We start from the raw sequence: 22,296 nt of genomic DNA on the forward strand, positions 1-22,296 counted from the left end.
ATGAAATATTATTTTGAATCCTGTCTTTAAGTTTTTTGGGTTTTTTTGTTCCCTTTGAAAAAATGTTTTTTGCTTGTCAGCCACTTCCAAGAGCTAGACTTGGTGGAAGAACTCACCAGGGTAGTTTTCAAGGTGACACATCAGATATACCTGGGACGTGTTTAAATGTTCCTGTAACTAGCACCCTGTAACATCTCCCAGTTAATCTAATTAGTGGAAGCAGTGAATATGGATTTATTGCAGTACTGTGCACTGTGATACTCTTACTGTTTCTCTGATCTCTATTCATATCCAGGAGTTTGTAGGATGCTCTCATAAACAGGTCCTTGGCTGTTTCTTTGTCACAGGTGGTTTTGGATTGCTGTGAAGGCGGCTGTCAGAGGGAAGCCATGGACAATCTGCTCAGGAAGGTGGATGAAGAGAAAACCCTGAAAGCAGAAAGTTTGGTCAAACTTCTGGGGGCTGTGAAAGCATCATTCCCCGGTCTCCACCTTCTGCTAGACAACTTGGTGGCAGCAGCAAACGTCTCTGATGGCAAAGGTATGGGTACGCTACACTTCAGACGCCTGGGGACTCAGTTCAGGGAATTGCCAGGAAGTTTGGATGCTTCTCTAGACTATATAATCTTACTTTCATTTAAGGGAATGGGATGGCCATTTTATGCAAACAAAAATGGTCTGGGAGCACTCAGGTGGGAGGACTATGCCAGCAAGAAGGCCCCCGCTTTTCAATGTAATGAGAAGTGTTGGACAGAAGCCTGTTGGGCTCCTTCCTTGAGTTTGACACCGATAGGGTAGAAACTAGGATGTCATCCCTGGAAAACAGGAGAACTGTTCCCTCCAGTGTCAAATTACTTTTTGGTTTTGAGTCACTTAAAAGCAGCAGCATGTGTCTCCATAATAAATAGAACAATTTTCACTTAATAAACCCTTCATAGGTGAAGGCATCTTTACCAAACTCTGGTCCATTGGTGACTTTAACTCATGGTACTTGCTGGCTTTGAAGGCAAATACCTAAAACTTCCCCAGTGCTGTAGATGTCTTGAAATTAAATACAGGCAATGTCTTACCTGGCTTCAGTCTTTGTGAATTCCTTGTGATTGAGGGAGACTGTGGGCTGTGTGTTTGGTTGGGTAGTGTTTCTGCACATCGTGGTCATTGAGTTGTGGTCTCCTGTGTGGAGTAGAGTGTGCTGATGGGAGTCCCACACTTAGTGTCCCCATTAGACATCATTGTCTTGGACAGCTAGTCCCTTTCTTTTTGTTTTGGTGGGGTTTTATTGTTTGTTGCCTGGCAGTGGTGGGGTAGGGGGTCGTGGGGTTTTACCTTTTGGCTGTGGGGTGGGGTTTTATTGTTTGTGGCCCCGGAGTGGTGGTTCAGGGACTCGTGAGTTTTCACCTTTCGGCTGGTGGGACAGCCTTCCAAGTTTGGGTGGGTTTAGGCACACCCCTGAGCAGTTCAGATAGAGAGGCAAATTTCACCAGCTCTGAAGTCACTTAAAAATTAAAAACTAAATTAACATGCAGTGAAATGTAAATGAGTGTTTAATAGAAAGCAAAACTGTGCTCATAATGCTGATAATTTCCTCTGCAGCAAACATTCCCGACAGGCAGTTTGCTTTGTCATTTGTTAAGCACGATTGCTTTCTTGAAACGCCAGACTCCCAACATGGTTAATTATCTAGTGGTAATACCCATTCCAAGGAGGAGCATTCCTTAATTACATAGAGCTGAATCTCCTCAAATTGCAGCTTGAACAAACAGAAGCACAAATATTTCTTATCGTGGAAATGAAGAGGGAGGGAATGATTTGAGCCACTGACGTTAGCCTTTGATGTCCTGTGCTGTCCTGTTAATAGAAATGAGGATGTCTTGTACAGTGGTGCAGGGCACGCTCTGGATATGGAGCTCACCTTGGTATGGCAGCAGAACTGAGAGTGCATTCCTAACAACTCAAATTTGTGTAATAAAATCAGAAACATACCGATGGAAAAAGGGGAAAATATTTTTATTTGTAAACCATCCCCTGATCTATGTGGGGCACATCCAAGTCATACCTAAACCCTACGGAGCTCAAGTGCTTAATGAGGTTCCCTTAGCTTTGCCAGGGAGTAGACTCATGTCTCCAAGAAGTCTTTGTCCAGGGAGTTTTTCATATTAGCTCAAAATCTTCTGATGTTTATTCCCACAGCCTGCCATTGCCTCCTTCACCATCCTGGAGAGCTTTCTCTTCTTACCCGGTACTGTATGTCTTCTGGGTCCCAGAGGCTGTATTTTCTTTTCACCAAGCTGTGTGTATTTAGCTGCTTTTCTCCCAAGTAGTGCTGTGCAAATAATAGATTTTTCTGTTTGCTACTGAACCAAAATAATTAAAAGACCTAAACACACAAACAAAAAACACGCACAGATGTCTTGGATGAACTACAATTTTTTGTTTTGGTTTCTCCTACAAAAGTATAACTATGCATCTTCTCCAATTTCCAGTTTTATTTATCAACTAATCTGGCAACAAGTACAATCGTATATTTCTTTTGGTACACAGGATATTCTGCCCAAGTCTCTTCATTATCCTGAATAAACACTGTTCCTCTTTCTTGGATTAGTCCATTGTGTCCTGATACTGGAGTGTCTATAACAGGTTGCGGTGTTACTCTAGAATCATTGTTTCTCAGATTCATCAGGGCAAACCTCAGCAGACCCAGCTTGGAATTAGATATTGGAGGAGGAAGGAATAAGGTTAAAGTTGCTTTTTTTTTGGCTTAAGGGAGAGAAGAGGGTGTTACTGCAGCTTTGCAATCACAAGTCTGGTTTGTGTTCCCTTAACACTTTCACCAAGGACAACTCAGCCTGCTAAGTTCTTGATTACCTTGGACTGTCTGGGTGTTTGTAAAATGTCAGTATATTTGATAGTCATATACCACTGAGATGGAGCATGTTGCAGAGCTCCTTCTCGGTGGAGTGGATCAAAGACTCTCACTTACAGACCTCTTTCAATGAAACTACAATTAAGGGTCTCCTTGATTCCAGGGCATCAGAAGAGGCTGATGAACATCTCGAGGTGTTGTCTTTACAGACAAGGCCACATGTTTACCTGCTGAACATGGCTGAAAACTGAGACTTTCTTCTTCTGGGCTCAGACCAGGACTGAGACTTGGAAGGCATGTGGGTGCCAGAGATCTATTTCTGTAGGCATGTATGGACAGAGGATATTCTGTGTTGTCTTTGATTTGGGGAAGTTTTGATTTGTCATGTTCATCCTCTGCTTGGAGGTGAATCCATATGTCCTGAGTGTAAGGCCCTGAGCGGTAGTAACGCAGGGAGAACTGCCTGCCTTGGCTTTTTCAGTATCCCCTAGCTCTGAAGACCTTTGGGAAGATGCTGCAAGCTGAGCTGTTCTCATTCTCATTCACTTGCATTCAGCCAAATGGAGCCCAGAGGATTATGGAGCCAAACTGTTGAGACGATACCGACAAAACTTAGTGGAGCTTCTCACAGACACCCAGACGCTGCTGCAGGGCATCTCTGCTGCACAGAGCCTGGCTCCTGCTGAGAGAGAGGTAAGCAGTCTCCTGCACGTGTGCAAGCAGATACTGAGCTTTAATCCCCATCTGGGATCCCTATCAAGTCCTGAGGACTTGATTTACTACCTGTCATGGCTTGGTTTGGGGCAGTCCTCTAGCAGGACTCGGTTTAATGATTCCTTAGCATCCCATAGCAGGAGTGAAGCAGGTAATGAATATGAAGCTGAAGGTTGGCAAGTAAGAGTGGCTGATTTGGGCACTGAGGAGACATGCTCAGCTTTGGAGTGAGTTGAGGAAATGGCTGATGTGTTTGGGTGAAGGGCTGGGCTTCAGTGCAGTCACTGCTTGGGTTGCACTGTGAGCCAGATCTTCAGCAGGGTGGAAGCAAGGGGAGGCTGGGTCTGGGGTGAGCCATGGTCGTCTAAGCGTGACACAGGGCAGATGGACGGGGTCCCTTGTTAGTGCCTCACTGTGGGTCTTTCCAAGGCAATGGAGCAAGTTGTGAAGTGTGAGGCCGGTGGTTTCGCCTCCCTCGTGTCGGCGGCACTGGACGAGCGGTCTCTGTCGGTCTCTGCCATTTGGCAGCTGCTGCTGGCTGTGCGGGAACCTGCACCGCTGAACCTGCTCATGGAGGAGATCCGGAAACAACCTGGCGCAGAGTTTTTCTTCCAAGCAGGTAAAGGCCTTGGTGTCCCCCCACGCTCTCCCTGAGCTTCTCCCGCTGCTGGCAGGAGCTGCTTTCTAACTCCTCACCCTCTCCCCGGCCAGGAACCCCTTCTCTTCCAATAGGTCTCAACACCCATGTCTCGGTGAAAGAGTGGATTGGTTGGAAAAGCACTTCTGTCCGCAAGCGCGGCTGCTTTGCTTGTGGCTCTGTGCCTTCAGGTTTTGTAATGAGCAAACCTTTTTAGAGCTGGCCACCATCCTGCGCTAATAACCAGCTGGAGGCCCATCAGACTGAAAGCACGGGTTTCATCGGAGGTCTGTGTGCAGCCACCACCCTGTCCTCCCCAGAGCCTTGGCCTCTGGCTTTGAGTTTTCCTACTTTAAAACCTAAACTCTGTGTTTCCCCCAAAATCGTTGCCAAAATCTCATGCAAGTGTGAGGAGTGCTCAGGTTGGTGGTATTGTGGGGCAGGAGAGGTTGGCTGTGCAGAGGCCAGCTGTGTGTGCTGGCCCTGTGGGCACAAAGCTGGCGTTCACCTGCCTGCAGTCAGATGTCTGTGGTGTAGCTGCCTCTGTCAGAACTCCTATTCTCCACCCCCTCTGTGCTCAGCCCGGAGAAACCAGCACTTCTGGCGCACGGTGCATCCGGCCACTTTTTACGTGGCTGTCCCTGGATGAGGCAAATTGTGCCTAGAAATGCCTGTTTCTCCGCAAAAGGCAGAATGGGATGTCTATAATTGGGGGAGAGAAGAAATCCTGAGTCTTGGGAGAATCATGCGTGCCTTTCGAGGTTGTCAGTGTCTCAGCAATGTGCTTTGGAAAACCTGATCTTCTCACCCAAAGTTGGACAAGCAGTGAGAAGTGAGGTCTGCTAGGGTTTTATGCTGGATGTCAGTGCTGCAATTAGTGTAAACAAAGCTTGCCTGTAGTTGTTCGCTGTTTCCTATGCCCTAAAGAAGTCACTTCTGCTGTTAACAGCTCAGCTTCAGGAGCGGGCTAGACAAAGCTAACCGAAGCTAAGGCCTTCAGGTTCTCCTTGGGTTTTGTGTTTTTAAATACCTTTACTTTTTATTTTCATCCTCAGTGGCCACCAGCGAGAGCACAGCCATTGAGATCATCCTGCGGCACAGCAAGCTGATCTCGGAGGCCATCCAGCAGAGAGCGGACCTGGAGGGCTTGGGTCCGGGGGAGGCAGGACTCACAGAAGCAGTAAAAGAGGTACAAGGGGATGCTCTTGGAGCTGGCATGGTTTGGGGCTCAAAGGGTCGACAGGCTCTAGCGTGCACTGAAATCGAGGGATGTTACTTAGGTTGGGGAAGCCATCCAAAGTTAGACGTGCCCCTCTGCTGAAGTGAGAGTGTGTGGGGTGTTTTATATAAATTCTGTGGGAGTTTTAAGATAAAAGAAATTGCCAGTGAGATTCTCAGTTGGTGAAAATGTGGGTATTCAGACACAGCAAAACTGTTTCAGCTCTGCAAGGGTGCTGAAGTCCTGGAGAAAGCAGAGCTGCTAGGGAGTGGGTTTCCATTTGAGTTGGCTGTTCCAGGACATACGAGAATGAAATGCTCCTAGCAAATGCACTGAGGATGCCATGACTGTGTAGTATCCCAGAGTGCCTTGCCTGTTCTCCCTTTGACAAGGAAAATGGGCTGTGTTAGTAACGAGCTGGCCTTTTCCACCAAGCAGTCTGTGGTTGCTCATTCCTGCTTTGGTTGCTGCTGCTGGAGATCTGGAAGGGTGAGGTACATATGGGCATGCGCAGATCCTTGCCTTGGTTCTCCTTGCAGTGGCTGGCTGAAGCAGGCTTGGATTTGGAAGGGAGAGAAAAGGCCAGAGAGTAGTGTATGAAACACACGCTTATGAGTTAGGTAAGCTTGTAATGCTGTGAGGCATTGAGAAACCGCTCTTTCCATGGAAAGGTGGTTTTAAGTGAGCTAATACCAAAACAGAAAGTCTGAGAATTTAATTTGTTGTAACTTTTTTTTAATCCTGAAATTCCCTCAGCTCATGCACATACATCAGTGGAGGGGCAAAGACCTGTATGGAAAGGGATTTCTTTTCTGGTTTCTCAAAGCTGGTTCCCAGCAGTAGAGATGAAACAAAGAGGATGTGCCCTCATTCCCAGACCATCCCGACCTTTCACAGCCCAAAATCTCTGTCATGTGATGTTTTCTTCTTACTTCTCCAGCTACTGAGTATTTCTGCTCAGAAGGAAAGTTCAGAGGCCTCCTTGAAAGCAGCTCTGAGCACAGCCCAGGAGAAGTCTGTCCCGGCCATCAAGATCTGTCAGCTGCTGTGCAATGTCCATGAGTCCTTCCCAGACCTGCAGCCAGTGATGCAGGAGCTGGGGCATGTGGGTAAGAAAAGCACAGGCTTTCATCCTTCTGTCATCTTTTACACGCGGTTATGGGAGTCTTGGGCAGTTTGGTAGTGGACCTCAGTGTGCTGGTGGCCTGAGGTCATTTCACAGAACTACCCCTGGCCAGATGTCGGGGTTGTACTTGCAGGAGGGTTCGCAGGGGTGACCTCTGGATCCAAGCGCTGGAGTGTGCATTTCTCCTGCTGGTAAAATGCACCATATTAAAGTTTTGTACGTTACGAGGGTTGTGGAGACCATAACTGACCCCATACTGGTATTCCTTAACTGCAATTGCATTTCTCCACCCCAGCCCTTGCTCTGGAGGCATTTAAGCAACTTAGTTATGTAATTTGTATCTATATTGGCTTATTTTTCAGAATTATTATCCTTAAGCTGTGGGGTTTCTTTGGCTCTTCCTGTACTGTTGGATCTGTATGAATTTGGACTTGTATTACAGTCCCTTGACACTATATGTGTACGTGTGGATACTTCACAGGCTGATTGCAGAAAGGTCACATCAGAGCACACTTGCCTTGTGCAAAGATGACTGTGATGGTGCAGTCTGTAGTCCCAGACTATTTTCTGAGTTAATTTTCTTATAGTGCCTTAATTTGGTCTTGCTATGTATACACTTCATAGAGCAAATGATCCCCTGGGAGGGTCCCACAGCAGTAGGGGGAATGTTACATACTGCACTAGTTTGGCAAAGGTATGAATGAAACATACACAGATAGCAGTTTGGTGAGTTCCAGAAACAAATGCATAGCAATAACCATGTGTCAGACCCTGCCCTGAGCTGTGGGATGCTTTCCAGCTGAGCCGAGTTACATCTCTGCATCCGTCATTTGAAGGAAGAATGCTTAACAGAATTTGGTGCTTTAATGAAAAAGATAACAGAGGGCCAGGAGCTAACTGCAGGTTTGCATTCTCTTGAAAGGGATGCAAATGTGACTTGCTTATTCTGTTTGCTCACATACATTTTTATGGCATCATGTTTCCCAGCACATCCAGATTCTTTGGGCTGCAGAGTCCACTGGGATGTACACAGCGTGATTTTTATCCAAGCACAGGTGCTCATTCAGCTCAGTCCATCCCTATTTACTCATGGTGCCAGAGCTACTTAGCTTCCAGCACAGTGTGGAAATACCAGCAGATTGCTAGGTAGTTAGAGTAAGCAGCTTGTTATTAATGTCTCATCTTTTTTTAGGGGCAGAAGACAGAAATTGCTTTGTCTGAAAATTTGGGTCAGGGCCATGATCAGTCTTTATGAATGAACACAAACCTTGTGGCTTTGACACTCGCCATCGTTTTGTGTTTGACAGTGAGAGATGAAGCCAATGTTGCCCGTGTGCTGGGAAGGGGCAGAGAGTGACCTGTCCCTAGGTCACTCTATGCACCCTAGGTTTGTTAGCTTGCCTGCGTTCTTGAGCAACGGGGAAATGTTGTTGGTGTGGTAGATGGGACTGGGTGACGGGGAGCAATGTGTGTGTAGAAGAAACCGAGGACCTGGATTACTGCTGTAGCCATAGGGCTCAGAGGACGATAGCACATGCTCTGCTCCTCTTTCTTGACTCAGTGGCCTTAGTGGTCTCCCTGAGAGATGTACTAGACTGTAGATCCACTATTCATGCCCAGTTCAGATCTAGGTCCTCTCTTCTAACTCTGACAAGAGCTGCCACCAACCCAGTTGGCTTTTTCACCTGGTCATGGCTCTGATGAGGATTTCCAGAGAAAAGGCAATTCCTTCTTATCTGCCATTCCTTCCTGGTCTCCTGATGCTGCAGGCACTTGCCCCACTCCCCTTGACCCTGTCTGACCATGGGATGTGCCAGGGCTGATGCCCTGGTGACCCTAGAAGGAGGTAAGCCAACAAAAATTGCACGTGTTTGTGAACGTGCAGCCCACCTTAGCTCCTGGACACCTTGCAGTGCTTACCAGTGAGGGACTTTGGGAGTCAGCTAGATAGCTCTGGCAGCTGCCTGCTTCTCTGGCACCAATATCAAAGAGAGCAGACTGCTGTTACTAAGTGCCTTTGCAGGGCTTCAAGTCAGGGTTGAGATGAAATCAAGCAAGAAGCAACATTAAAAACAAGAGCCCTGGAAAAATGGTATTTACTTGGCAAAACCATACATTCTGTAGGAAGTGTCCAGGGGAGGATTGCCAGTAACCAGCCCCTTTTTGGCATCCTACGGATCTTTACATGGAACTTCCATATCTTAATTTCTAGGCCAGTCTCCTCAGCTCTGATATCACTGCTTACCAGCCCTAAATGTTGCTGGTGGCTTTATGGATTAATAGCCATGTGGCTCTTGGCATGAGATATGAACGATAACTGTGGGCTTCATGTTTGAGGGATGTGAGCTTCCACTTGAAACAGAGGAGATCTTACATTTCTGAAGAACATATGTGCCACATGGAGATGCGTACAGTTTGCATTTCCATTTGAAAGCAACAGTTTTTACATCACTACTGCAAAAAAAAAACCCCAACAAAACTCTGATACTTAATTTAGGTGAGCTGAAGCACTTGGAAAGCACCAGGCATCCCTGTGGAGGAAACTGTCTGCATCCATCCCCAACCACACTCAGCATCATCAAAGTATTGGGTTGGTTTCTTTGGTGGAGGTACAATACGAAATCTGTGGCTTCTCCTTGGGTCCCTTCTGTAGTCAGAGCACTTTCACTGTTGGCAGCTGGCGCTTGCAAGGACAAGGTTTGCCTCTTCCAGCCAACTCCATAACCTCCTCTCTAGCCAGCTGCTTTCCAGGTCTCCGTACAGTCACTTCTTGGGAGATCATGTTTGTCAAGATATGCCTCACTTTCAGAGCTCAGAAATGTGTCAAGAACTCCAGCAAAAAGGGTTTTCCTCTGAATAGTCTTGTGTTTAAAAAAGACAGTTAGCATCTAACTTAGGCCTGAGTCAGCCCCTGGAATTGTTAAACTGCAGGGTCTGAGCAAAATGCCGTTCTCCCCTATAAAGATTCTGCGTTAGAAGCCACCATGTGTGTCAGCAGGCATCGGAATGACCTTCAAGATGCAAAGGGGTAGGTGAAATTTTCTTCCAGCTTAAGCTGAAGAAGAGGGAGATGGGATGTTCACACACCAAGAGATCTTCTACTTCTGGAGTCTAATAACTATCATGAATTGCAGGGAGGGTAGAGCAGCCACCAGGATTACAGACTCAGCAGACCACTTACAAAAGAGAACTCAGTATGAAATATGCCATAATTAACAGCAGCATTTTTCTTCCAGTGCTGAATGTCTTTGCCACCAGAGAATGGAAAGTGATGCAAAGTCCAGAGTCCCAGAGGACCCCACAGTCGGGAATTTATGTCTGGGACCTTTCTGGTGTACGTTTACCCTCGGGCTCTGTCTGCTCCCAGGAGGCTCAGCCAGGGGCATGGCCAAGGCATGCTGAGTTCCTGCCCCTCAAACTTGGTGTGCAATCATTTCTTCAGTCTGGTCTTATTTCTCACGAGAGCACTCGGGCTTACCTCCCAGCTTCCTGAATCTCCAAGGATGGAAGCTGACTGGGTAATGTCTGTTGCTCGACACTGCTCTAACAGTTGGAATGTTGTCTTCAGCCATAGGAGGGGTTCTGGGAGACATCCTGGCTGCCAAGTGGAAAGGAATTGCTGCCCTGATGTAGCAGTGCCACGTGTCCCCTTTTCTGTTCAGGCAGCAGCCAGCCCATGGTACTTGATGCCATTAAAGAAACCTGCATGTTCAGCAACCTGACACCTGACCTTACTGTCACATCAGCTTTGCATCATGCAGTTTAGCATGTCCCCCATTCTCCTGTCTCATGGTAGCCAGACTTCGAAAGCCTTTTGAGGGTGTATTCCACCATCAGGTAAGGTTCCTCCTGCCATCCAGGATGTATATATTACACTGGCACGGGACTACGGGGTGCAGGTACCTAGCCATTGATTTCACGTGATCTGCTTCACCTTTCTTTCAAAACTGTACTCCGGGAGTAGTAGCATCCCCCTGAAGATGGAGAGCTTTTTTCTGGAGCCCCTTTATGCCTTTCCCCACGAAGGTGGACTGGAGTTGAGAGCTCCCTCTGCCTTTATACCATTACAGTCTTGTGCTGTTGTCTGTAATCTTGAACAACATTTTCACAGGCATAAGAGCAGGAGGGCCATGAGCCAGCTCTTGGCACACTGGGGTCCATGGCAAAACTCCACTTCATCTGACTAAGGTTACACCCCTGCTGCCATGGCACTTCTTCTAGACATTTCCAGTCCTGGTTTCCTTAGTACTCGTATCTTCATCCACATTCGTCCTGCCCAGCAAGATGACTCTTTTTGACGTTCAACATTTCTGGGAGGTTTAAAGATAATTCTTCACTTGGGTCAGAAAAACTGACAATGTTGATTGTAGGAATGTGGGAAGAGACCTTAGAGGTGAAAGGTGTGTATTGCTTTCTTGACAGAGCAGGACAAACTGGAAACCAGTCTTCCAGTCTGTTTTTCTCCCTTGATGTGTTCACAGGTCAGAGGGTTACCACCTGACATCTTACGATTTCCAAGTCTGTTGGAATATGTCATCTGGTTTCTAGCTGGTTGGAAGTGCAGGGAGGACACTTTGCTAAGCTCTTCCCATAGTGAGAAAGGCAGAAATGAAGTTTTGCAAGCACAGGCTGAATTTCCTGTGCATTAGCAGAAGGAGAAGTCTGCACTGGTTTCCATGGCCACACAGTTGCGTGGTTCTCATTATAGCAAAGAAGCCAAATATATCTGTTTGTGTTTTGATTTCTTCCATACGTGCATTCCCTGTGGGTCTTTTCTGTAGATTGAGATCCTAGGTGAATTTTCCAGCTTGTGCTTTTTGAGATGATGGTGTTACAGGGACTCAGAAAAGCATTAGACTTTGTAAGAAGTGAATGTAATGAGCGATTTAAAATACCTCAGGGCCCTAACCAGAAGACTCAAAAGGGTCGTAGCAAGATTATCTGTTCCCTTTCAACGAGTTTGCGTTTCGGAAGTATTCCTGAGATTTCTTGTAATTAATGGCTGGATATCAACTCTCAATAGCAGACTTACTATCATACCTGAGGCTCAGATCTTCAAACATTTAAGCATGGCTGTAACTTCACGTGTCTGAGCAGGAGGCAGATGCTTGGAAGCAACAGTTGTTCCTGTTTGAGGAGGAAGCTCTTTGGAAAACCTGGCCCTGGCTCTTGCCATCTAATCCAGCCCTTGGTATGTGTGGGTGGAGAAACTCAAGGACCACTCTTTTATGCATGGTACCATGCATGGCCATGGCCACTTTTGGTCAGAGCCATGTGCCACTGTTATGATTAGACAGAGTGTCCGATGTGTGTCTGTTCTTGCTGTGCAGGGACAACTGTCTGTGTAGGAGCATTCAGGAGATGGGAGGCTGAGGGGCTGGTGCCCAGTCCCACTGTTCACCACCGAAACAGGAATTGCTATTTCCACAGGTCTCTTGACTGAGGGAAGTGGAGAGAAACCTGGGATCAGGAAGTGGAAGGTGAACAGTGAATCCCAGGTTGAAGCTCTGGACAAAGATGAGGACAAGGCGGGAGGTGCTGGTGCCAAGGAACTGAAGGAACCCCAAGGAAAAGCTTCTTCCAAGAAGAGTTTTGTCTGCAAAGCCTGTGACAAGACCTTCCACTTCTACTGCCGCCTGAAGGTGCACATGAAACGTTGTCGAGTGGCCAGAGGAAAGCAAATCCAGTGTAAGGAGTGCAGCGAGGTCAAATCGACAAAGAAGGAGCTGGAGAAGCATCAGCTGGAGGTCCACGGGGTGGTGGGGATGGCCAAGAAGAAGAAGAAGAGGCTCCCCGTGGCGTGCGACATCTGTGGCCGAGAGTTTGCTCATGCCTCAGGTAGGGTTGGTGGGAGGAGGCGTGTTTGGACAGAAGTCTGGACAATATAATAAAGCAATAGTCTGAAATCTTCTCCTCCTCCTCCTCTGCCCTGCAGCTCTGTGAGCATTGTGTGTGAAAAACACGGCTCAGCTCTTTCTCCTGCCCCACTGAGCACAACCGCTTTCTGATTAGTTCTTCCCTAATTGGTTTTCCACATGGCTCATCAAGGAAAAGTGGGGCTACTGGCAAATTTAAAATCTTCCAAAAATAATCAAGCTGTTCCAGTTCTGCGGCTGGTTTAGCAGGATGAGTAAGAGGAGTTGAGTCTCTTTGCCTTCCCTGTAGCAGCTCATGGTACCCTGGTGGACCTCAGGGCCAGAGGACACTGGTGGACCCCTGGTGTCGCCGGCGGGCTGGTGGACCTCTGGGCTGGGTGGAGTGGTGCCTCTGCAGCAGGGTTGGGCAGGGCTGGCACTGGGTCCCACCAATGCCACCCCGATGTCCTGCCTGCCTCCCCAGGGATGCAGTACCACAAGCTGACGGAGCACTTCGATGAGAAGCCCTTCTCCTGTGAGGAGTGCGGGGCCAAGTTCGCGGCCAACTCCACGCTGAAGAACCACCTGCGGCTGCACACGGGGGACCGGCCCTTCATGTGCAAGCATTGCCTGATGACCTTCATGCAGGCCTCGGCCCTCGCCTACCACACCAAGAAGAAGCACGCTGAGGGTGAGCCTTCCCTGCGGGAGCCCGGCCATGGGCTTGGCTTGCTCCATCCACCCCTTCCTGCCCTGTTCCTCCATCTGCCTCCTGGCCGCTTCCCCACCCTTTGGGGGAGCCCTGGGCAGCACGCTGCTCCCAGATCTCCTTCACCTGCATGGTTTTGCCTGCAGTTCCCTACTCTGCCTTTCCCCCATCCCCTTCTCCAGGTCCTCCAATCAGCCACTCAGTTAGCAGTTTGCTCTCCATTAAGGGGATCTTCCTCTTCCTCTGCCTTCCTTGTTTTTCTTCTGAGTAACTCTGTCCCCTCACATCTAGACTCCTGCAATGCGTCCTCTTCCCTCTGGTTAACCTGCTTTCTCCCATCCCTCCTTCTGGCTGAATTCACACAGTTTTTCATGCCAGTGCTTCTCCTGCCCCTGCATCCAGCCCCTTCCACTACCAGGGCATGAGCATGTTGCAGCTGGGCAGTTAATTTTGAACATGAGACATGCCAGCATGTAGTACCTCCAGATACTTGAGATCTTTAGTAATTTAATACTCCCTGTGCAGGTGTGGTTTTCTCCAGCACCTCTAGGACCTTTTTGACCCTGCGCTGAGATGCTCTGGCTGCCCCAGGAAAGCTGTCCACTTTGCAGTCTCTTCCCTCTCCCTTTGAAATTAGGCATAGTCCAGAGTTCCTGTCCCGTTAGGTGCAGGCTCTTACCCTGGGTGTCACTGCAGGGAAGATGTACGCCTGCCAGTACTGTGATGCCGTGTTTGCCCAGTCCATCGAGCTGTCACGCCACGTCCGGACTCACACGGGGGACAAGCCATACGTCTGCCGGGAGTGTGGGAAAGGCTTTCGCCAGGCCAACGGGCTCTCCATTCACCTCCGGACCTTCCACAGTGAGTGTGGCCAACTGCCTCCCTGGCTTGGGCAGTCCAGCCTGCAAGACATGGCTTCTGTGGGGTCATGGCAGACCCATCTGTGCCAGCAGAGGCTTGTGCAGGTGTTACTGGTGCCTGCAAGCTGGCTTGGTGTCTCATGGTGGGGTTCTTCTCTCCCAAGAAAAGCAAGACTCTTTCGTGATTTGATGCTGTGGGTAGGGTTTTCCCAAAGAAAATGGCGGGGCTGGCTTCCAGCAAACCGCAAGCTGCTGGGAACCTACCACAAGAAGCTGTAGGTGAGCAGAAGCAGCAACATCTGTATGCAAAGCCAAAACTCCAGTGCTAGTTTTCATCTGGGAAGTAACAAGCTTTTATTTCCCTTTTCTTTCCTCCCTCTGTGAATTCTCCTCTTAATTCTTTTCTTTTTTCCTTGATTTCTTTGTCCCCTGTGGTTCTTGTTGTGTTTCTGGGCGGCAGACATCGAAGATCCCTATGACTGCAAGAAGTGCCGGATGAGCTTTGCCACCCTGCAGGAGCACCGCAAGCATGTCCACGAAGCCCACTCCCGGGAGTACCACCCCTGCCCTACCTGCTCTAAAGTCTTCAGCGCCCCGTCGCTCCTGGAGCGCCACATGGTGACCCACGTCGGAGGAAAGCCCTTTAGCTGTGACATCTGTGACAAAGCTTACCAGGTGAGCTAGTGCAGCGAGGATTTGGTGTCGTGTGCTGGAGGTTGCTGTTGCTCGCTCCTGCACCAGGATCTCTCTCCTGTCCATGCGCACTGAGTGCAGCAGTCTGTGGTCAGCAGAAGGAAAAATTGCACAGAGGAGGCAGAGTCTGTAGGGAAAAGGCAGGTCCGTGGAGAGAGATGGGCCGTGACTGCAGAGGGCTACATACCTGCCTGTCTGGACCCTCAGGAATCTCTTTCACCGAAGTTTCTAGCTGCCAGGAAGTGTAGGAATAAAAATACTCGTGTTGCAAATGGCATGCCTCAGTGGGAGTGTGTGTGGGAGCACATTCATACAAGGGAAGAAGAATTCACACCAAAAGGAGTCCTGCAGCGAGTGAGATGAGGATGAGGATCAGCAGTGTTCAGCTCTTCAGGGGCAATGGAGAAACAGAAGTGAGGTGTTAGCTGTTGTCCTGTGGGAGGATGAGCAGGTCTTGTACCTGCTGAGCACAACCCCACTGTTCCTGTTGCTTTCCACGCGGTTTCTTGCTGTCATGATGTCCATGGAACAGCTTTGTATTGTAACCATGATTTGATCCTTATCATTGCAGCAGTTGTCAGGGTTATGGTATCACAACCGGACCCACCACCCTGATGTCTTTGCAGCTCAGAATCACCGCTCCTCCAAGTTCTCCTCCCTGCAGTGCAGCTCCTGTGACAAAACCTTCTCCAGCACTGCTGCTCACCGAAAGCACGTCAAGGTAGAGCACACAGGTAATGGCCCATTTGTTAGCGAACAAAAACATGTGGCGACTGCTGGGAGAGATGTAGTAATAACTCTGATAATACAAGGTTGCACATCCTGTTTACCTGCAAATCACAGTAGATTTGTTGTATTCTTTAGCAGTCTCTTCTGGCAAGTCTCATCTCAGCGTCTTGCAGCTCACTTGCTTTTGGCCTCTCCCATTCCTGCCTTATCTCCAAAGATGCTCCTCATGTCTGTGTGCATGTGTGGTGTTGCTGAAATATTAGCAGAGCTCTGGTCCAGAAGGTCTCTTGTAGAAGACCTTGGGTGCACACTTTTCTGTTCTTGGCCTTGTTTGCAGATGTGAAGTTCCACGAGTGCGAGACGTGCAAGGAGCTCTTCCCCACGCTGGCTCTCCTGCAGGTCCATGTGAAGTGCAGGCACTCAGGTCTGTTACATTTGCTGTTGTTCATGTTAACCTTGTGAGCAATGACTGCTCCTCTCAGTGAGCGATGTCTGAACTGTAAGTAGGAGAGTGAAGACAGACATAGTAAGGAAGCAGAGTGTGAGGAAACAGAAAATATGGATGAACTGAAAAAGCACTGGTTTTGGTGAGGCTGGGACATGTTTGTCCCAGAGCTTCTGGAGCCACTGGAGTCAAGAAGGGATCTGGATTTGCTTGTTACAGCAGAGAAGAGAGCTAAGTGCAGGTGAGGAGACATCAGCACAGAGAAATGAGGAACTGAACCCTGAGCATGGGGGTTTGTGGAGGACAGAGCTAGTGGAGACTAGGGAAAAAGGGAGTTTAGCACCAGAAAGATCAGAGAGGGACCTGGGCTTGGGGAGACCACATCAAGGGCCCTTTGGCAAGTGGGCAAGCTGAAGCAAGGCTGTGAGGGGTGAACTGGCAGACCAGACTACTACGAAAGGTGGGTCCCTGGGGCTGTGCATGGGATGGCAGGAGAGGAGATGGATCAGGAGACATTGGAGGGGGCTGCCAACAGCAGCCTGGAGAGTGAGGAAGGAGAAGACCTAGACATAGCTCTGTCTGAGGGGAGAGAGCCCCTGGGGTGGATAATGGGTTTGCAATAGCTGAATCAGGAGGTGCAAGCCAGGCCAACAAGGAGCAGTGCTGGGTGGCGCAAGGGAACAGGGAGAAGAGATGTTTGCGAGAAGGGACAGCCGCAGCTACTGTCACATACACCAACCTAGTTTCTGAATGCCAGTGCTGCAGGGATCTGGAGCTAAAATGGACCTGAACAGCCACAAACTGTTTGACGGACAGTGGTGTAGCCAGGAGAAGGGACACTGGCACACGCCATGCCCTGAGTCCCTAGTGGGTTTCAGCCCTGTGTATCCTGATCATTTGCAGCTCCCTGTGCCCTTGGTCTGGCCCTGGCCATCGCAGCCCAGGCTCAAGGCAGTGCTTCTCCCCGCAGGCTCCCAGCCGTTCCACTGCTTGTACTGCTCAGCATCCTTCCGCTTCCCGGGGGCCCTGCAGAACCACGTCACCACTGAGCACTTCAAGCAGACGGAGAGCACCTTCACCTGCGAGCTCTGTGGGGAGCTCTTCCCCTCCCAGGGCGAGCTGGAGGGACACTACAGCGCTGAGCATCCCAAGGTGGTCTTCTCCCAAGCCACCATGGCCCAGATTGTGCAGGTAAAGACTGCTCTGTGCCGCAGCTCCCATGGTTGTTCATCCATCCTCCCCCTCCAACCCTCTTATTCTTCCCAAACCCACCCTGCAGATTCTGTCACCCCTTCTGCTTCCTGATTCCCCCTTCTTAGAGGGGTCCAGGATGCAAGCCCCCCAGCCCTCAGTGCTCTGGGATTTCTGTGCTAGTGTGAGCTGGGCTCGCTGGAGGGGAAGCAGCTCAGTCCTGGTTTTCGGGAGCCGAGGAGGAGCGACTGACAGTGTATGCGGAGGTGCCTGGTTACTCAGGCTATTAAAACCCAGATGACATACCCCATGAGATCATAGCTGTTTTGTTGGAGGCCAAATGCTAGGCTTGAACCCAGACTCTTTCTCTTCAATATCTCAGCCATCAGTGGAGAACAGCTCCTTGGATGAGGGAGCCCAGTGTGCAAGATTCCCTGGGCTGGCATTCCTCCAGTGGATAATCACAGAGTTTATTGTCTACGACTGCTTATGGAGCTAAATTATAGCAATTCTGTGGAGAGAAATATTTAAATTACTCTCCTGTCTTCTCTTTTGCGTCATCGGTGTGTGTGGTTTGGTGTTTCCCATTAGTCTCACACCTATTGTAATTGCAGACCTCTGGCGTGAAGCTAAATGTTATTAGCAGAGCTGGGGCTGGGAAAGATGTGGGTAGCAAAGCGATTGTGGGGAAGGTGGTGCTGTAAGTGTCTGACTCTCAGGTCATCTTCCACGCAGATGATTCAGGCGTCTGAGCAAGGATCAGCAGAGCACATCATCTCTTTTGATGAGGCCCAACTCGCTGGCTCCCAAGTGTTTGTGACGTTGCCCGAATCCCAAGTGAGCCAAGCTGGCTCCGAGCTGGTGGCAGTGACCATGGAGGACTTGTTTGTTGACAAAGTCACTCTGATTTGTGAAGAAACCAAGTGAGAGTGAGCAGGAGCCCGTGCGTGGCACCTGATATCCACTGGACTGGTTCAGGAGCTGTACCTCATCGTGCTGCTCTAGCAGGGAGATTCAGGGTTTCTTTGGGAAAGCAACCCAGGTATGTGATGCTGCAAAAGAAATGGCGTGCAGCAAGCACAGCATGGCCAAGAACAGAAGAGGTTTATAGACATTCACAAGGGCCTGGGAAGTCTCCCTGCAGTCAGCAGCTGCCGGCTCGGGTGAGCTGGACCACCCATCCCTCCTGGCTCAAGAGAAATAAAGAAGCAGAGGAAAAGATGGGAATTGGGTGTGTTCACGTGTGTTCCTCCACTGCTGTGAACAGAGTGGAGTGGAGGAGACTAGTGCAGGACAAAGTTGGGGTGGTGCGGGTATGTGAAACCAAAGAAAAAGCTGTCCTGAGAATTCAGGGTGGAGATTTTTACAGCTGAATCAGTGATGTGCTTGCAGGTATCTGCTACTCTGCAGGGTGAGTAAGGGCTGCTTTGTTTCTTCTCTTGCTCTCCCCTGTACCATTGTTGCTGCCTGTTGTGCCAGCTGGAAAAGTCCCCCAGTGCAGAACTGACATTTGGGCCTCTCTGCTCGAGCAGAGACTTCTTGGGAGTTGTGCTAAATGGCTTTGGAGCTGTTTAAGTAATACCTTGTGTAGCACAGGTCTGATCCCATCCACGTTTTTGCTACGGCTGTCCGTTACGAAGAAGGGTCACAGGCAGGTCTGGGCATCCACATCCTCTGTGAGCAAAGAGCCCCGAGATCTCCCACCCCTCCTCCAATTCACCAAGGACGTGCTGAAGCTGCCACATCTGAGAAAGGAGAAGGAGCTGTGCCTGCATGCCAGGGCCCGTCGTTACTGGTATCAATGGATCGGCACTAATGAAGGTTTTTCTGTCTGAGTGTGTAATAGCTGCTCTCACTGCACATAGACGTTCCCCGTGGCACACAGAGCATTGCTTTGTAAAATGCATTCAGATACCTACTGTAAAGTTTGCTTCTCTGGTGCCAGCATGATGCAACAGCTTCATTGCAGCACACTGGCCCCTTTAAGGCTAAATTTCATAAAGCTTTTTATCTGCAGTTTCCTAAAATATAATCTGATAATTAATGGTTTGCTGAATCCATTATGAAGTGCAATTAGATAGATGCAGGGTTCCTGTGGCTCTGAGGGGACTGGTAGCATTTATCTTCTTTTCCCTCATGCCAAAAGGTTGAACTCTGCCACTGCGATATTTACATACTGAGCGGTGATCCCCGCCGCATCTCGCAGCCTGAGACCCTGCAGTGAGCAGTGCCTGTTTTATCACACTGCCCAGAGCCATGGGAGTGCAGGAGATGAACAGATTGGAGTTTTCCAACAGCATCTTGTGCTGGCTGCTCACAGCCACCAGGCAGAGATGGTCATACAGGAGCATGCCAAGGTGGTTGTGACAGTGAGATAGTTTGTTGTTCCTGTTACAGCTTGGAGAAAAGAAGTGAACAGCAAGGGGTGACTGCAGGAGAGGGGCTTGTTGGAGCTAATGTTCTGCGTGGCATTTTTTTTTGTCTATGTGGCAGCAAGCGTATGACCCTGTTGAAGTGTTGCACATGTCGTGCAGTGCCCCCACCTTTCTCTTCCTCGGTTGCGTGCATGGTTTGTCCCCCAGGCTTTGTGGTGACAGTGAAATGGAGGAAGCATGAGGTTAAGTTGCCACTGAGTCCAGGAATGACCAGGAGATGGTGCTCAAGATCTTGAGGATTAGTGCTAATGGCCAGGTGCTTCTGCACCTTTGCTGAAGCTCCTCTTAGCTCCTGGGCTGGCAGGCGTGGAGAGACCTCGAGCCACTGCCAAGCTGGACAACTCCAAGCCCTGGACAGGACACCTCCAAACCCTGGATGTCGCTGCTTAAAGAAGAGCCTGAAACTGCGCTGTGGCCACCTGTGGAGAGGGTAAAATACATCTGTTGCTGAGGTGGAGCAGCAGAAAAGCCTGGGATCCCCCTTGGCCAGGAGGAGAGCAGAGGGGGAACTGCTGGAGACCATCTCATGCCTGCCTGGACACAGAATAGCTGTGCGTGGCGCTTAGGATGAGCGCAGGGATAATGACAGAACAAGCAAGTACGACTTGATGGTCTCAGAGCAGATATGTTGGGAGGTTAGTGGTAGATTTTATCCCACAGGCTGGTGGAGATGGAAACTGTTCCCCCTTTTCTGTCTCCTTGGGGGCTGGGAGCTGTGGAAATCCTGCACAGGCTGTGTGAGTGCTCTGGAGCAGGGGATGAATTGTCCAGGTGATGCTTTGCAGATGTCCTAGCCTTCATTTGGGAGCCAATATCTGCAGGAGCACTAGATGAAGCTGATCTCCCTTTTTTCCTGAAAAACTCTGGAGGAAGAGTAAAGGTTTAGGGAGAAGTTGCCTTATTTATAGCCCTCTCATAAGGCAGAGGGAGCTTAGCTAGGGAAGAGCATGCAAATGATGCATTTTGGCTTTGATCCATTTGGTCCCTGTTGACCAAGTGTTGTCACAGTTGAAGGGGGACGGTGTAGATCACACATCAGGCGCAGTTCAGGTGCACGTCTCCTGTTCAGGGCCATCTCTCCTGCCTTTGTGCCCAGCCAGAGCCTGCATGGGCGTATTCTTGGCACAGTCCTGCCAGCAGTATACGCCCAGTGAGAGCTCTGCAGCAGTACAGAGACCATCAAGCATCTCCTGTATCATTATGAGGAGATAATAATTCGGATCCCCCCGTTCCAGCTCCTTCTTGATGGATGAAATATGCACTTCAGAGCAAATTGCAGTGTTAGCAACACCTATGTCCTACCCAGAAGGAAGATGTGTTTTCCAGGGCACGTCCTGGTCTGGTGTGCACAACGCTGAAGATGCTGATCACTAGTGATTTCTTGTTATGCTGCATATTCTTTTTTTCTCTGTAAAAATAAAACATGGAGAATGAAAGATGTAGCTGCACAGTGTCATGTGAAGCAATTGATGGGAAGGAAAAATCCTTATTTCTGAAAACATGATTTTTGCAGGTCTTCTCCCAGGTGCTGAGTGACCCATTGGGTTATGTGGGGTCCTGTGCCCCTCTTGACCTTGGTGCCATCCTCTGTAAGGAAGCGGAGGAGCTATTGTCAGGTCAGGCTGGAGCATGGAACCATCCTGCCCTTCACTGTGTCCTCCTGTTGCAGGTGCCAGATGCTTTTGGAAAAAGGGCAGAGTGCCTGTAACAGAAGCCTGGAGAGTAACATCCCATGGAGGACGTTACATCAGTTAATGATTTATATATCTCCATGCATTAATTGGTGCCATTTAGGGTGCAGGATTAAGCTTGTGACAGTTAGGAAATGTCTGTTTTCTGTACAACTTTCATTCTGACCCAGTGTCTGTCCTGTTTGCTGAAGGATCCTTTGGAAAAAGGCAGGATGGTGCCAGGTACGGCAATGGCTGTGAGCAGCTCTCACTTGGCATTTCCCAATGCAGAGTGTAATTTTGCAGCCCCAAGGTGTTATTTTAACATAGTATATGCAAATTCTGTGCTCTGGGCTTTGGTTTGTTGTTTGTTTTTTTTTTTTAAAGCCAACCCATCTGTGAGTAGGTACAAAGATGCTGCTGCCTTGCCCGGGAGCGAGGGCTGGAGGTGGCGGGAGCACGGAGAGAGCTTGGACGTTGCTTGAAGCCTCTCCTGGGGGAGAGAAGGATGAGAGCAGGTACCAGCGGTCTGAAAACCCTCCGTAAGAGTCGGGCAAGCCCTGGCAGCCTCTGCACCCCGGCTGATGCTGATGTCTTGGCAGATTTCATTATCGGTCTGGCAGGCTGCCAGCATGTCCCCAGCGAATTCAAGCACTGGAAAAGGGAAGCGATGTTTTCAACGGCCTCCAGCTCAGCAAACGCTGAGTGGTGTTTCGCAAGGCAGAGACGAGATGCTCCAGCAGCCAGAGGGAATTCCGTCTCCCGAATATCGGTGGTTTGCTGCAGACGGTGAGAGCCGAGGCGCTTCCGCGGGAGATGGGCTCAGTAACCTTTTGTAATGGGGAGGAGCAGGCTGGCTAATGGAGGGGGCTCGGCTGCCTCTCCAGCATCGGTTAATGCGTCTAATCCCCCAGCACCGTCAGCTGTATGGTGCCTCGTTGCAGTAAGTCACCACGATTCCTAATTTCCTGTGTTAAAACAGTAACTCCTTTTATCGGGTCTCCAGCCAGCCTTTCGCACACGACGAGAGCACAAGCAGAAGCTCTCACTTTGCCTTCCCTGCACCACTTATGATCACTCAAAGCAGGAAATCTGCCCAGGTTTCTAATCATATTTAAGCAAGCCTGATCAAGTGAGCTAGCTCTTAGTCC

The 22,296-nt window shown here is 49.4% G+C and overlaps 1 protein-coding gene across 6 annotated transcripts in view; it reads left to right on the plus strand.

The window, feature by feature from the left end:
* Nucleotides 1–20,890, plus strand: part of ZBTB40 (zinc finger and BTB domain containing 40) — a 35,299-nt gene extending 14,409 nt beyond the window's left edge. For 3 of the 6 annotated variants that reach the window (XM_009289006.2, XM_009289035.2, XM_009289017.2), the window contains 13 exons: nucleotides 348–540; nucleotides 3,419–3,555; nucleotides 4,006–4,195; nucleotides 5,269–5,402; nucleotides 6,373–6,541; nucleotides 11,989–12,396; nucleotides 12,898–13,104; nucleotides 13,819–13,983; nucleotides 14,440–14,657; nucleotides 15,247–15,409; nucleotides 15,742–15,828; nucleotides 16,820–17,040; nucleotides 17,776–20,890. In XM_009289006.2, coding sequence (XP_009287281.1) covers nucleotides 348–540; nucleotides 3,419–3,555; nucleotides 4,006–4,195; nucleotides 5,269–5,402; nucleotides 6,373–6,541; nucleotides 11,989–12,396; nucleotides 12,898–13,104; nucleotides 13,819–13,983; nucleotides 14,440–14,657; nucleotides 15,247–15,409; nucleotides 15,742–15,828; nucleotides 16,820–17,040; nucleotides 17,776–17,967 — 2,484 coding nt within the window. In that variant the 3' untranslated portion in view covers nucleotides 17,968–20,890. Of the gene's footprint in view, nucleotides 1–347; nucleotides 541–3,418; nucleotides 3,556–4,005; nucleotides 4,196–5,268; nucleotides 5,403–6,372; nucleotides 6,542–11,988; nucleotides 12,397–12,897; nucleotides 13,105–13,818; nucleotides 13,984–14,439; nucleotides 14,658–15,246; nucleotides 15,410–15,741; nucleotides 15,829–16,819; nucleotides 17,041–17,775 lie in introns of those variants that run through there. The other 3 variants (XM_009289025.2, XM_009289013.2, XM_009289041.2) reach the window with 3 other exon arrangements.
* Nucleotides 20,891–22,296: the final 1,406 nt, after the last annotated feature.

The sequence above is a fragment of the Aptenodytes forsteri genome, unplaced genomic scaffold (assembly GCF_000699145.1).
Source record: "Aptenodytes forsteri isolate BGI_AS27 unplaced genomic scaffold, ASM69914v1 Scaffold253, whole genome shotgun sequence".
In the NCBI taxonomy this organism is placed as follows: Eukaryota; Metazoa; Chordata; class Aves; order Sphenisciformes; family Spheniscidae; genus Aptenodytes; species Aptenodytes forsteri.